The sequence below is a fragment of the Cyclopterus lumpus genome, chromosome 1 (assembly GCF_009769545.1).
Source record: "Cyclopterus lumpus isolate fCycLum1 chromosome 1, fCycLum1.pri, whole genome shotgun sequence".
Taxonomy (NCBI): domain Eukaryota; kingdom Metazoa; phylum Chordata; class Actinopteri; order Perciformes; family Cyclopteridae; genus Cyclopterus; species Cyclopterus lumpus.
In genome coordinates, this window is record NC_046966.1 from 17,312 (window position 1) to 30,000 (window position 12,689).

General features: G+C 43.7%; 1 protein-coding gene across 2 annotated transcripts in view; it reads right to left on the reverse strand.

Moving 5' to 3' along the window:
* Positions 1–1,350: 1,350 nt before the first annotated feature.
* The window catches only part of LOC117736868 (zinc finger protein 638-like), a 27,756-nt gene continuing 16,417 nt past the window's right edge, over positions 1,351–12,689 (reverse strand). For both annotated transcript variants that reach the window (XM_034542621.1, XM_034542539.1), the window contains exons 13-24: positions 7,720–7,851; positions 7,491–7,532; positions 6,941–7,078; positions 6,635–6,799; positions 6,027–6,464; positions 5,461–5,934; positions 5,209–5,376; positions 4,882–5,122; positions 4,224–4,463; positions 3,703–3,822; positions 3,494–3,615; positions 1,351–2,087 (exon numbers count right to left, since the gene is read on the reverse strand). In XM_034542621.1, coding sequence (XP_034398512.1) covers positions 2,031–2,087; positions 3,494–3,615; positions 3,703–3,822; positions 4,224–4,463; positions 4,882–5,122; positions 5,209–5,376; positions 5,461–5,934; positions 6,027–6,464; positions 6,635–6,799; positions 6,941–7,078; positions 7,491–7,532; positions 7,720–7,851 — 2,337 coding nt within the window. In that variant the 3' untranslated portion in view covers positions 1,351–2,030. The remainder of the gene's footprint in view (positions 2,088–3,493; positions 3,616–3,702; positions 3,823–4,223; positions 4,464–4,881; positions 5,123–5,208; positions 5,377–5,460; positions 5,935–6,026; positions 6,465–6,634; positions 6,800–6,940; positions 7,079–7,490; positions 7,533–7,719; positions 7,852–12,689) is intronic.

A 12,689-nucleotide genomic window follows, 5' to 3' on the forward strand; every position in this document is an offset into this window, starting at 1 on the left:
CGGAAACCGGCGGATTGCTCCCTCCAGGTGGGGTCAAACTGCCTACCCCAAGCGAAGGAGTTCAAGTATTTCGGGGTCTTGTTCACGAGTGAGGGTAAGGTGGAGCGGGAGATCGATAGGCGGATCGGTGCGGCTGCAGCAGTAAAACAGGCGCTGTACCGGTCCGTCTTAGTGAAGAGGGAGCTGAGCCGGAAGGCAAAGCTCTCCATTTACTGGTCGGTCTACGTTCCAACCCTCACCTATGGTCACGAACTCTGGGTCGTGACCGAAAGAACGAGATCTTGGATACAAGCGGCCGAAATGAGCTTCCTCCGTAGGGTGGCCGGGCTCAGCCTTAGAGATAGGTTAAGGAGCTCGGACATCAGGGGGGAGCTTGGAGACGAGTCGCTGCTCCTTCGTGTCGAAAGGAGTCAGCTGAGGTGGTTCGGGCATCTAGTCAGGATGCCTCCTGGACGCCTCCCATTAGAGGTTTTCCGGGCACGTCCAACTGGTAGGAGGCCCCGGGGAAGACCGAGGACACGCTGGAGGGATTATATCTCTCGGCTGGCCTTTGAACGCCTCGGGATCCCCCAGAATGAGCTGGAAAGTGCTGCGGGTGAGAGGGAAGCCTGGGTCGGCCTGCTGAACCTGCTGCCACCGCGACCCGACCCTGGATAAGCGGCTGATAATGGATGGATGGATGGATGGATGGATGGTTAGCAGCTTTGGGGGAACTCCGCGCAGTTCAAGGATCCGCCACAAAGCGACCCGGTTCACCGAGTCAAACGCCTTACAGAGATCAACGTAGGCTGCAAGCAGGCCCCTTTTCATTTCCTAACACCTCTTTAACTTCCAAACACCTAGTCCTACGCATGTCTTAAATACAAACTTTTAAGCCAGTCATCATCACACAGCTCCCAATGAAACGTTTTGTTTTATTTCCTTATCATTTGAATTGTGTTTTTATGAAGAAAAAAACCACCATAAACTACTATAACAAAGTAAAAGGACTGGAAATGTAGAATTGGGAGTGACAAAAAAAGTCTGGAGCCTTGTGGACCAGCTGCTATAATCAAACAACAAAAGGGATCGGTATCTACTAATATGGAGCATCAATGACTGGCGGCAAAAAAACAAAACAAAAAAAACATGATCAGGGATCTAAAAGTTATATTTGCTCCATTTTTTCTTTTGTACTGAACAGATCCCATATCCACTCCGAAATGTAATTTTATGATCCTAGACTAGTCCAGGGTGAACCATGCCATTGCTCAATTTCAGCGGCGATCGGCTCCAGCAACACATTAATAAAAGAACAAATGTCAAGCCTTCATTTGATGATTTGGAAGTCAAAACCATCAAAACGTGACTAAATTTGGTTGTAAAGTCAGTTTATTAGATGTCTAGATTACATATAACCGTTGTTTCAAGAGCATTCCAATGAGAATATTTACTTTAACAACCTTGATTATGTGTCAAATATATCAAATATTATCTGCATGTTAGACATAGGAATCAACTTTCCTGTTCCAACCCCATTTTGCCCATTAATTGATCATGTAAAATCATTTGTTCGACCTTTCACTTCACATGTCGTATGTGTACAGATTGTTAAGCCCTCTGAGGATAATTTGTAATTCTGGGCTATACAAAATAAACTGAATTGGAAAAGAAAACTGAATCTCTAAAAATTATGTGCACCCTTACTTCTATTGTGCTGATCCGAGCCGTTTCATGATCCGTTGCAGCCCTACTCTGTGTGGTCAGACCTGCTTTAAAGCCTCTCTTCATGTTGTTTTACCATCAGAGCTCTCAGCGTACACCACAAACAGACCATTTAGTCAAACTGTTTATTGTCCTTACAGTCAGCCACCTTCCACTGTTTCCAGTTTCTACTCATCTCTCTTAAAAAAAAAAAAAAAAGAAAGAGAAGATTTATAGTACATATTCTAATCTGCATCAATATGAGAATCTGGACCCTTAGTGAGAAACGAGGAGACAATACAACAGGAGGGGAATGGTGAATTCAGTCAAGACTTTCAGAGCCGCATTCAGGTGGAGTCGGGTTTGACCAACACATTTTCTGGGTCAGTTGTCTTCAAGTATTTCTAGAAGAGAATGAACAAGGAAACTGGATTAGACTGGAATATTTTGGCCTCTTTGTGACCAAACACACATCTGAACATATTGAAAGCTGTATTACAATCAGAGTCCAACAGAGTGAGGACTGTTTACCCCATTTATAGAGAAACTATTTGACTAAATCTACTACCACCTGACCGCTTGTCCACCACCACACTTGGTTTAGTGTCCAAATTAGCTTTGGTCACTCAATGCTCATGCTGACATAAATGTATTCCTCAAATTTCCTGCATGAGTGTAATGACACAAATTGACTTGTACAACAAGCTCAGGAGCAAAGAGAATGTTATGATTAAAGATCACCATTGATTACAATTTAAGACCATAAAACCTAATGGGACGGGGCGTTCACACCAAACGCGTGTAGATCCCATGCAAAGTCAATGCACAGATGCGAATGGTTGGCGCGTTGAGAAATTGTTCAACTCTGGCGAATTATCGAGACAGAGTCGGTGAAAGTCACAGAGCTGAGCCTACGGATGATGTTATGAACCCAAACACAAGGGTGTTAGATGTTCCGATGTTTATAGGATGTCCACAACAAGTATAAAGCAGAACTAGTGATGTCGTATGTGTACAGATTGTAAAGCCCTCTGAGGCAAATTTGTGATATTGGGCTATACAAAATAAACTGAATTGAACTAGCGGTTATTTCTTCCGTGGTGGATGGCAGAAGTTATAACTGTTTTTACAGAGACAAACCACTGAGATAAGCCACACACCCTTTTCGTAAATGGTTGCGAATGACGCGAATGAACACAACTTGTCTTGCGAGTAAACTGACGCAAGTAAACACAGCATGAGGACCACGTAGGGCCACTCATCACTGGTAACTCAACCCGTTACATGTACTTCCAGACACAAGCACAGCCTGGAATGTGCCCATCGTCACAGAGAAGAAGGCGATGGAGTCAGTTGACCCTTGGATAAGCTCCGATGCTTCTGCTCTGACCGTGTTTAGCTTTTAGGGCGTCAAAATGACGACTGTGACCAATACTGGTTTCCGTATCCGCAGTATCTTTCAAAGAAAGTTAAAAGAAAGGAAAGCTGTACTTTGTGTAACATATTGGCTGGTGTCTGCACGCAGACAAAGATCCTTTATGGAGGTAAGAGGAGCTTCACTCTGACACCACTGTACAACTGTAACAGAGATGAGTGTTTCCTTTAGTGGATTGCGTGATGCTTTCTGTAATATCAAAATTGTTGCCAAAGTAGTGACCTTTTCCTAAAACACTGCTGGTTCCGTGGTGTTGACATGTCAGATCGGATGCCTGCAGTCCACCATAGGAGCATCAATCCAAATGAGGCACCTCATGTATTGCTTTCGGGCCTTAACAGTATATCCCCACAAATAACTGTGTGTGTTGCCTACCTGTAGGTTCTCATAGTGTTTGAGGGTCTTGCAGTGGTTTATCTCTGCCTCTTTGGCTCCACTGAAGAACCGATTACACACTTTACAGAAGAAACCCGTCTTTGGGACCAAGTACTCCATACCTGTAGGACACACAGACACACACAATCCAGATGACCGCGATAGTGAAAGTGTTAAGGCAGACATGGTGACTAAACACAGTGTCTTACCAACTGGGCAGCTGGGGTTAAAAGGAGGAAGGGAGTATTCTGTGAGAGTGTTTATCATTAACTTCTTCCTCAAACTCTCCTCTTCGCTGTTTGCTTGATCTTCAGACCTCTCGTGCATTCCTGTGAGAGACAGATACATGTCAAACAAATCTTGAACAGGGACTAAAAAGACCTGGTCCTGGTTTTAGCTTATCCAGATAACCTAGTGGTCGTGCTCTTTCAAATGGGCTCCATGCATCTTCATCCCTGTGGCGTTACTAACATCCTGCATGTATTCTAGCGGCTACGAACCAGAAAGAAGAGGCACCATCGTCCCAAACATGTTCAAGATGAAGTGAATTAGGACACGATGCATTCAATTAATAAAACTGTGCAGGAACTTTGCAAAGCTTGGAGCTTCCTATACAGCCATACAATTGTCATTTTACATGTTCACATTTTCTCAACAGATTCAAGGATCCAAGTTGGCTGATTCTTTACCCACTAAGGTACTGCTGCCACACAAATCATGGAAATCATACCCGTTTCCACAGAAGGAGCTTCCTTCTCTTTGTCCTTTTCATCCCACTTCTCCGTTTTGTTCAACACGATCTCCTCTTTCTTAGCCTGACTGTGATTTGGTGCATTCTTCTCATTCTCCTCTTTCTCCCCCTCTGAAGTCCCTACTCCTGTTCCTGGGCTGTTTGAGGAGGAGCCAGTTGGGGCAGCTGAAGCTGCAGGTGCAGGAAGCAGTTTAACCTCAGTGGTGGAGTCCAGAGTGGCTTTTATGGAAGAATGAAAAAAAGAATCTTTAAAGACTTAGAATTTGAAGATGTTTCCTTGGATTCATTATTAGAAATGTCGGTTTTCAGCTGATCATTCTCATAAGTCCGTCACACAGCGATATTAGAGAGTCTATTAACTTCCTAACACTAGCTCTAAGCAGCTCATAATATAAATGTAAAACTACTAATAACCAGATTATTTTATCTTTGTGTGATTTTCTGCAAATAACTACTTTAGATGACAATCATAAATCAAAAGAATAAATTATAGAACTGCTGACTGATCTGGAGCCTTGTTTCAATTGTAGTTTTTAGAAAGAAACTTTTCAGATGGTATTTAGTTTTTTTCGGCAAAGGAAAAAGGAAACATCACTGGATGCATCTCTATTATGATAAATGGAGTGAGAGATAGTACCGGTCTCAGGTGTGATCTCAGTCTTGGGAGCCTCTGGTCGGCCTGTTGGCACATGCATGTGGCTCGGCGAAGAGTCAGCATGCGAAGTCTCTGGGGAAGCTGCAGCGATGACTGTTAAAGTTGAAGACTCTAAAACATATGTAGTCTCAGCTGTGGGCACAGTCACAGGTTCGGACTCTGATGCGTACTCATCACACTCTACCGGGGTCGCTGGGGCGACTGGCACGTTCGTGGACGTGTCCTACAAACAGAAAGAGGACCATGATGTTGTTACATTTAAATCTCACAAACCCCAATAAACATGCAGAGAAGAAGTTTCATGTGTACCCCTGGAGTTTCCTGCTGGATAGATGTGGGAGCATCCTCTCCTTCCTCTGTGGTTTCCATGGGAACAGAGGAGGGAGGAGAGGAAGGAAGTTCATTCACATCTCCAACTTCATCAACTGTCACAAAGTCACTCAAGTTGAATGGGAAGTCATCAAACTCCTCCTCCACCTGATTCCACGACAGGACAAAAGAACGAGTGAGGAAACGAATAAAGAGGAGTCGACTCGTTGTGACCCGACTGTGCCGTCTTACCATTTCGGTCTCCGCTTCAGAGTTGTGACACGGTTCATCCTTCCAGGAGCTCTGCTTGTATCCCTCTGACCTGGAGGACGACCTTGACCCTGGCAAATCTTCACTGTATGCTCTCTTCCTTTCCCGCCTCTCTCTGTCCCTCCTCTCCCTCTCCCTCCTGGCTCTCTCACTCCGCTCCCTCTCCCGCTTGGTCCTCTCCTCCTTCTCCCAGTCCCTTCTCTCCTTCTCCTTCCTCGCCACCTTCTCTTTTCTCGCCTCCTTCTCTTTTTGCTCCCTCTCCTGCTTCTTCACCTCCTCCTCCTCAGTGTGACTCTTGGCTGGCTCTTTTGTCTCCTTTGTTGCCATGTCACCCTGCTCTGTCTCCATTTGTATTCCCCCCTGTTCTCCGTTGGTGGGAGCCGCGGTGATGTTGGGATGGCCGACGGTTCTTGTTCGGCACTCCACAAGCAGTGCGTTAACCATCTCCTGTGTCATCTGATAAAACAGGGATCAGAAAGAGACGTCAACACTGACAAATATCAATACTGGAAGTTTCTGAACTTTGCTACGCAACCTGGGTATTTCACCTTAGGGAGCTCTGGCATGGCCGCCTCCTGGGAAGCTGCGTCGCCATCAGAGCTAGACGTCTTTGTTTCTTCACCAGCAGGAGTCTTGTCATTGGCTGCCGTGGATGCATACACATCTTTGGTCTCTTCTGCCATCTCCATGACAGTTTCAACAGCTGATCCTTCCCTCATGTGCGTCTCCATGTCTGCTTCTGGTTCAGCGCCTGGTGCAGCCATAGAGTCAGAAACAGCAACCTCGTCCTTTTTGATGACGTCGTCGTCGTCTTCTTGGCTCCTGTTTTCTCCCAAAGCTTCGTCTTCACCAACTGTCATGTCGGTGATCTTCGTCTTCTCGTCTGTTTCAGTCCCCTCCAATAGAGATTCAGAACTCTCTTGAGGTGCCGTCTCCTCTTTGTCTCCAGCTGCTGCTTGGCTGCCTTTGTTAGTCGCAGGTGTATCCTACAATCAGAGACAGAGAGGTATTGATTGTGTTGCATCACGCCCATGCATTCAGGTGTTTGATACAAGTTTAAGCTCCAGAAATGTATGCAAGTAGTTGACAAAAGTGTCTATATGGATGTTCCATAATTTATGACTACCACTGCAAATCAATTATCAAAGTTACCAACCTCAGAGGAATCAAGGAATGCGGTAATGACTTTGGTCTGTGTATTGGCTTTGGGGTCTGGCTTGCGGGAGAAGAACAGCGGGTTGTTCTGGATGATGCACGGAAACATCTGGAAACGTTTGTACACAGACAAGGCCATAGCTGCAGTAGCCATTTCACAGATGACCTGCGCAGGAAGAAATAAATCATCAGCTCAGCCGCGTATGAGCTGTCAAATATGTCTGACAAATAAAAAAGGTGAGACATGACAGCTTCAGGAGATAAATGGGAGAGCGTGTTTGCAGCTGCACAGACTAACAGCCCTCACCGTATTGTTAAGCACAAGGGTCTTGATGACAGTACCAAAGCGTCGCACTAATTTCTGCACCTCAGAGGAGCCGGATGGTGTGTTGGGAACATTACTGATCACTAATAGACAGCTCCAGCCGACGAGAACAGAACTCTCCTGCAAAATGCAAAATAATTCCCAGTTCAACGATGTCACAATCAGTTCAAAGTATATAGTTCATTATGTCAATAAAAGATGGTTTCACAGCAATGTAAATATTGTTTTGTTTGTCAAGTCAGCTTTGGTTTAAGGTGAACACACCGTTTCCAGTTGTACAGGATGTGTTGTCGTGCAGTCCTGGTAAGGTAGCTTAATTCAGGTTGGGTAAGTGCAATGTGGATTTCCAAACACGCACACACTATGTTGAATGATCAACATGACCATTGTCGAGGGACTACAGATGAAATCTGCCTCCAACTCTAAAGCAGTTGTATTCGTATTGTATGCAACGTGTATTCAATGTGCACTGTCCCTGTTAAATCCAGAAACCATTATTGGGAGAGAGAAGTATACTGGTAGAAATACTCACTAATGTGTCCACTGATCCCATTAGAAGATTGTAGAGAGCCACCTGTAGAACGATGTAGAAGATTTTGTATTAATCTCAGTTATTAATCAACGGTCATTGTTCAACACAGTACAATGTCAAAGACTCAGCGTCTCAGAAGTGAGCTGATGAACAAAGAACATTAGAAAGCTTCAGAAGATCGTAGATGATCAATATGCTGTAGAGAACAATTAAGTGATGAGAGTCCTACCGGTGTGCTGAGACCAATACGCTGTTTGAGATGAATCATCTTCAGCTCTGAGTCTTGGATCTTTGCAGGGATGAAGTCGTGGACTTTCACAATGTCTTGAGCAATCTCCATGTCTGGCATTGACACAAGTACCTAACATACAAGAACACTGTTGGTAAATTGGGTTGTAGGCAACACAACTTTATGTCCTCCCACAGGAAATGGTCACCATTTATTGTGACTAACAGAAAGCCACCATCTTGAAAAAATGTCAAGGAGCTGAGGACTTGCAATAGCTCCTTGTATTACTGCTGCCCAGGGCCCTATTTCTCGTACGTGGCTCAACAAAGTCGATCAAATGTCGTATTAGCCACCTTAAATTAACACGATGATTGACATCAGGCTATCCCGGTTTCTCAAAGGCTGATCCGTCCTCAAACCATCTCGTTAATTCTAGTTGCGCGTGTCCGTCTGACTTCAAAAGGGGGAAGCGTGGGGGGGGCGCTAGTGAGCAAGATATGGAGTAAGACGCTAATTTCAGTGCTCCTGCAGAACCGACAATATTTTACATAAAAACAGCTACTATTTCAAGAATACCAGCCTCAAAGCTCACCGAGGACATCACAAAGGGGCCAACAGCTGACTTATACAAGCTACATCATTTTTGAATGGCGGAAAAGCTTCAAAAATACAAATATAAATCCGGCGGTAGCTCATCACGGCCTACAAGAACCACGAGGCAGATCCGACCAGGTGACCCGGACCAACCCTCTCCCACCCGCAGTGAAAGCCCAGGTATGACCGAACGGATGAAAGCGGACATCTTATCTTCCCTGAAGGGAGAGATTTCCAAAATTATAAGAGAGGAACTCAAAAGTGCGCTAGCAGAAGATTTCAATTCACTCAAGTCTGAATTACAAGCGGTGCGGTCCGAAATTTCTAAAAACATGACCGCTATCCAAACAGAAGTAGACCACATGAAAGCCGACATACAAGACGTGAAGGGCGGCTTATCAACATGGTCCGACGAGGTGGCCGCACAAGAAGTTACGATAACCAGCCTTCAAAGACAGGTGACAACTCTAACAGACCGATGCGAGGATATGGAGGGGAGAATGAGACGGTGTAATATCCGGATAGCCGGCATTCAAGAACAACCGGATTCCAGCTCCCCTAACACAGTTGCCAAAGTTATTAAAGAAGTCCTGCAGCTGGACCGGGACATAAAGATCGACCGATCGCACCGCACAGCCGCCACCAGGAAACCAGGAGACCGGGAGAAACCACGAGTGATAATCGCTAAAGTACACAATGACGGAGATGCCGCAGAGATCCTAAGGAGAGCCCGAGAAAGAGCGCCGCTGGTCTACAACGGAAACCGGATCTCTATCTTCCCAGACTACACACCCAGTGTTGCTAAAGCCAGAGCCGCGTTCACGGACATACGGAGGACCCTGCGAGGAAGGAAAGGAGTCCGCTACGGCCTACTGTACCCGGCAAGACTCCGGATTTCGCACAACAACGAAGACGAGGAGTTTCTGGATCCCGGCAAAGCCATGGAGTATGTCCGGAAGAAAGTCATCCCATCTACTGAGGCCGCAGACTAAATGTATCCCTATCAGTACTGTTAACTACAGTAAGGACTGACCAGTGAGTTCTGCAATTTCACATACTGGCACATCATTATTTTCTACTTTATTTTATATTCAAATATATATATTTTCAAAACATTACTTGAATCACACCTGAGAAGAGAAAAGGAAAAATATGTCTCAGTTAATATTTTTGTATATACCCGTCTCCATTACAAGGAAACAAACCCTTATAATGTGCCCGCTATTTCTATTCATATTGTTTGTATCACTCTACTTTACTTGCTCACTGGCAGCTTCCATAAGAGGAGAATACTGGTACGCCTTTAGCTCTGTGTGCAACCAAGCACTACTGCACCACAAGGAGCTGTTTGACTTTACACATGTATGCCAAGAACTGCAGGGGCCTGAATGGCCGTTACTCGACACTGTCCTTTTCTGTGTCAACTTTTCTTTTTCTTCTTACTTTCTCTATTCCTTATCTTAGCACACCCATAGCATAGTAATTTCTATCTCGACTGTGCACCGCTGCTGCTTGCCCTTAGTGGCTAAGGGACTAGGTCCCACCGGACTGTTGCTAATGTTAGTTAACAGCAGTCCAGACTGTTGCGTTCCCCTTGTTCTGATCCCACTGTTCCCTGGGGATCCTACATTGTTTATTAGAACAACAAGCTCATCATCCATTTTTCTTAAATACCCTCTTCTACCCCATCCCTATTGGTTTCATTATCTAGTCCAACTCTCCACACTCCACATAACAAGATACATGGCCCATGTGCTGGCTGTTTGCCTCTGCTTCCCATCTCTCTACACAAACTCCCAAAATATGAAAATTGAATACTTCACACAATGGACCCGCTAAAAGTGATAAGTTACAATGTCAAAGGCCTTCATAGCCCTGTTAAGAGAAAGAAAATTCTACATCAGATGAAACAAGCCAACTGCCACATTGCATTCCTCCAGGAAACACATCTATCTGATGCTGAACATGAAAAGTTGAGACGGTCCTGGGCAGATAAAGTATATTACTCCTCACACCGATCGGGGAGAAAAAAGGGAGTATCCATACTCATACACAGACAAATTAATTTCACACAAACACTAGTACACAAAGACACAGAGGGGAGATATATCTTAGTTAACGGATTAATTGATGGCACAGAAGTATCCCTCATTAATGTATATGCACCTAACGAAGACGAGCCTGGCTTTATCAGGACATTGTTCAATAAGATCCTACAATATAGTACAGGGCTGTTACTGATGGGAGGAGACCTCAATTGTGTAATGTCACAACTAATGGACCGACAACCTGCCTCTAAAACTCCGCTCTCTAGAATGAGTAGAATGCTCAAATACCAATCCCAGGAGGCAGGCCTTGTAGATATATGGAGAAGCAAGTTCCCGAGAGGCAGGGATTTCACGTTCTACTCAAACAGACATACATCCTATTCACGGATCGATTATTTCTTTACCATGAAAGCAGAGCTACATAGGATAGTGGACATTGATATTCTTCCTATAACTCTATCCGACCACGCACCCGTGGCATTAAAATGGGACATAGGCCAAAGACCAACCTCTAAACAATGGAGACTTAATGCATCTCTCCTTAATGATAAAGCATTTACCTCTTTTATTACAGCAGAACTCAAGGAATACTTGGATATCAATACCTTGGAGGAAACAACACCTCTTATACTCTGGGATTGTGCCAAAGCATACATCAGAGGACGTATTATTTCATTCACCTCTGCTAAGAGAAGAGGAAAAGAGTCCAAACAGAAAGAATTGGAAGATAAAATAAAAGACTTAGAACATAAACATAAACAATCTGCATCAGCCAATCTCCTAAATGACCTAAAGTCAACCCGAAGAGAACTCAACAGCCTACTATCAGATAAAATTGAGGGAAGTTTAAGATTCACGAACCAAAGATACTATGAACACGGTAACAAAGCAAGCAGATTACTAGCATTTGGATTAAGAAAAAAACAATCATCTAATACAGTACAGAAAATTAAATCAAAAGAAACTTTTGTTACAAAACCAGATAAAATAGCAGAATCCTTCGCAGAGTTTTACAAATCCTTATACAAAAATACAGATACCTGCTCTGATAATGCAAAACTTACAGAGTTCTTAAATCCTATAAAATTAACTGAACTGACAGAATCAGCAGCCAAGGAATTAGAGAAGCCTATTGAGGAATGGGAGATCAAACAGGTGATCTCAACACTCAAAAATAATAAAAGCCCAGGACCGGATGGATATATTAATGAATTTTATAAAACCTTCAAGGATATGTTATCACCACTGTTGCTGAAAGCATACCACCATGCATTAGAATCTAAAACCATGGCACCATCTTGGGCTGAGGCAACTATAGTGGTAATTCATAAAGAAGGAAAAGACCCCACAGAGTGCCAATCATATAGACCGATATCACTGCTGAATGGGGACCTGCGCATTCTAACAGCAATCCTAGCAAGAAGAGTCAATCATATAATCACTAAAATCATCCATCCTGATCAGACGGGATTTATCACTGGAAGATACTATGGTGATAATTTACGACGCTTATTAAACATAATATCCCATCAAAAAGAAGAGAAAGTAGAAGCTATGATTTTGTCTCTAGATGCTCAAAAAGCATTTGACCGGGTATCGTGGCATTATCTATTTCAAACACTAAAAAGATTCAAATTTGGCCCCAACTTCTTGAATTGGATACAAACACTATATTCGTCACCACAAGCAGCTGTTAAAGTGAATGGATATAGATCACAAAGATTCACATTGGAACGCGGCTGCAGACAAGGCTGCCCTTTATCCCCCCTGCTGTTTGCAATTAGTATCGAACCCCTAGCCCAGCTTATCAGAGATGATAATAAAATAAAAGGAACTGTAATACATAAAGAGGATCATAAAATATCCCTGTATGCTGATGATGTATTATTATATCTGACGCAACCTGCATCAACAATACCACATCTAAAGGAACTCATCTCACAGTATGGATACTACTCTGGATATAAGGTAAATGTGGAAAAAACAGAGGCTATGGATATCAATGGAAACATCTCAAGAAATGTAAAACTCCAAAGTGGATTTAAATGGCCAAATGACGGTATAAAGTACCTTGGTATATACATCCCCTCATCGCTACAGAAGTTATATGAGGCCAATTATAGTAGAATGATTCGGTGCATTGACAGTGACCTGGAACGATGGTCTACGCTCCCTTTGTCCCTGCTTGGTCGTGTTGAAAGTATTCGCATGAATGTCCTGCCCAGACTTCTCTACTTATTTCAGATGCTACCTATAGAAATTCCAAAATCTAGTTTTGATAACCTGGATAAAATCATTTCTAAATTTATCTGGCAAAAAAAGCGTCCT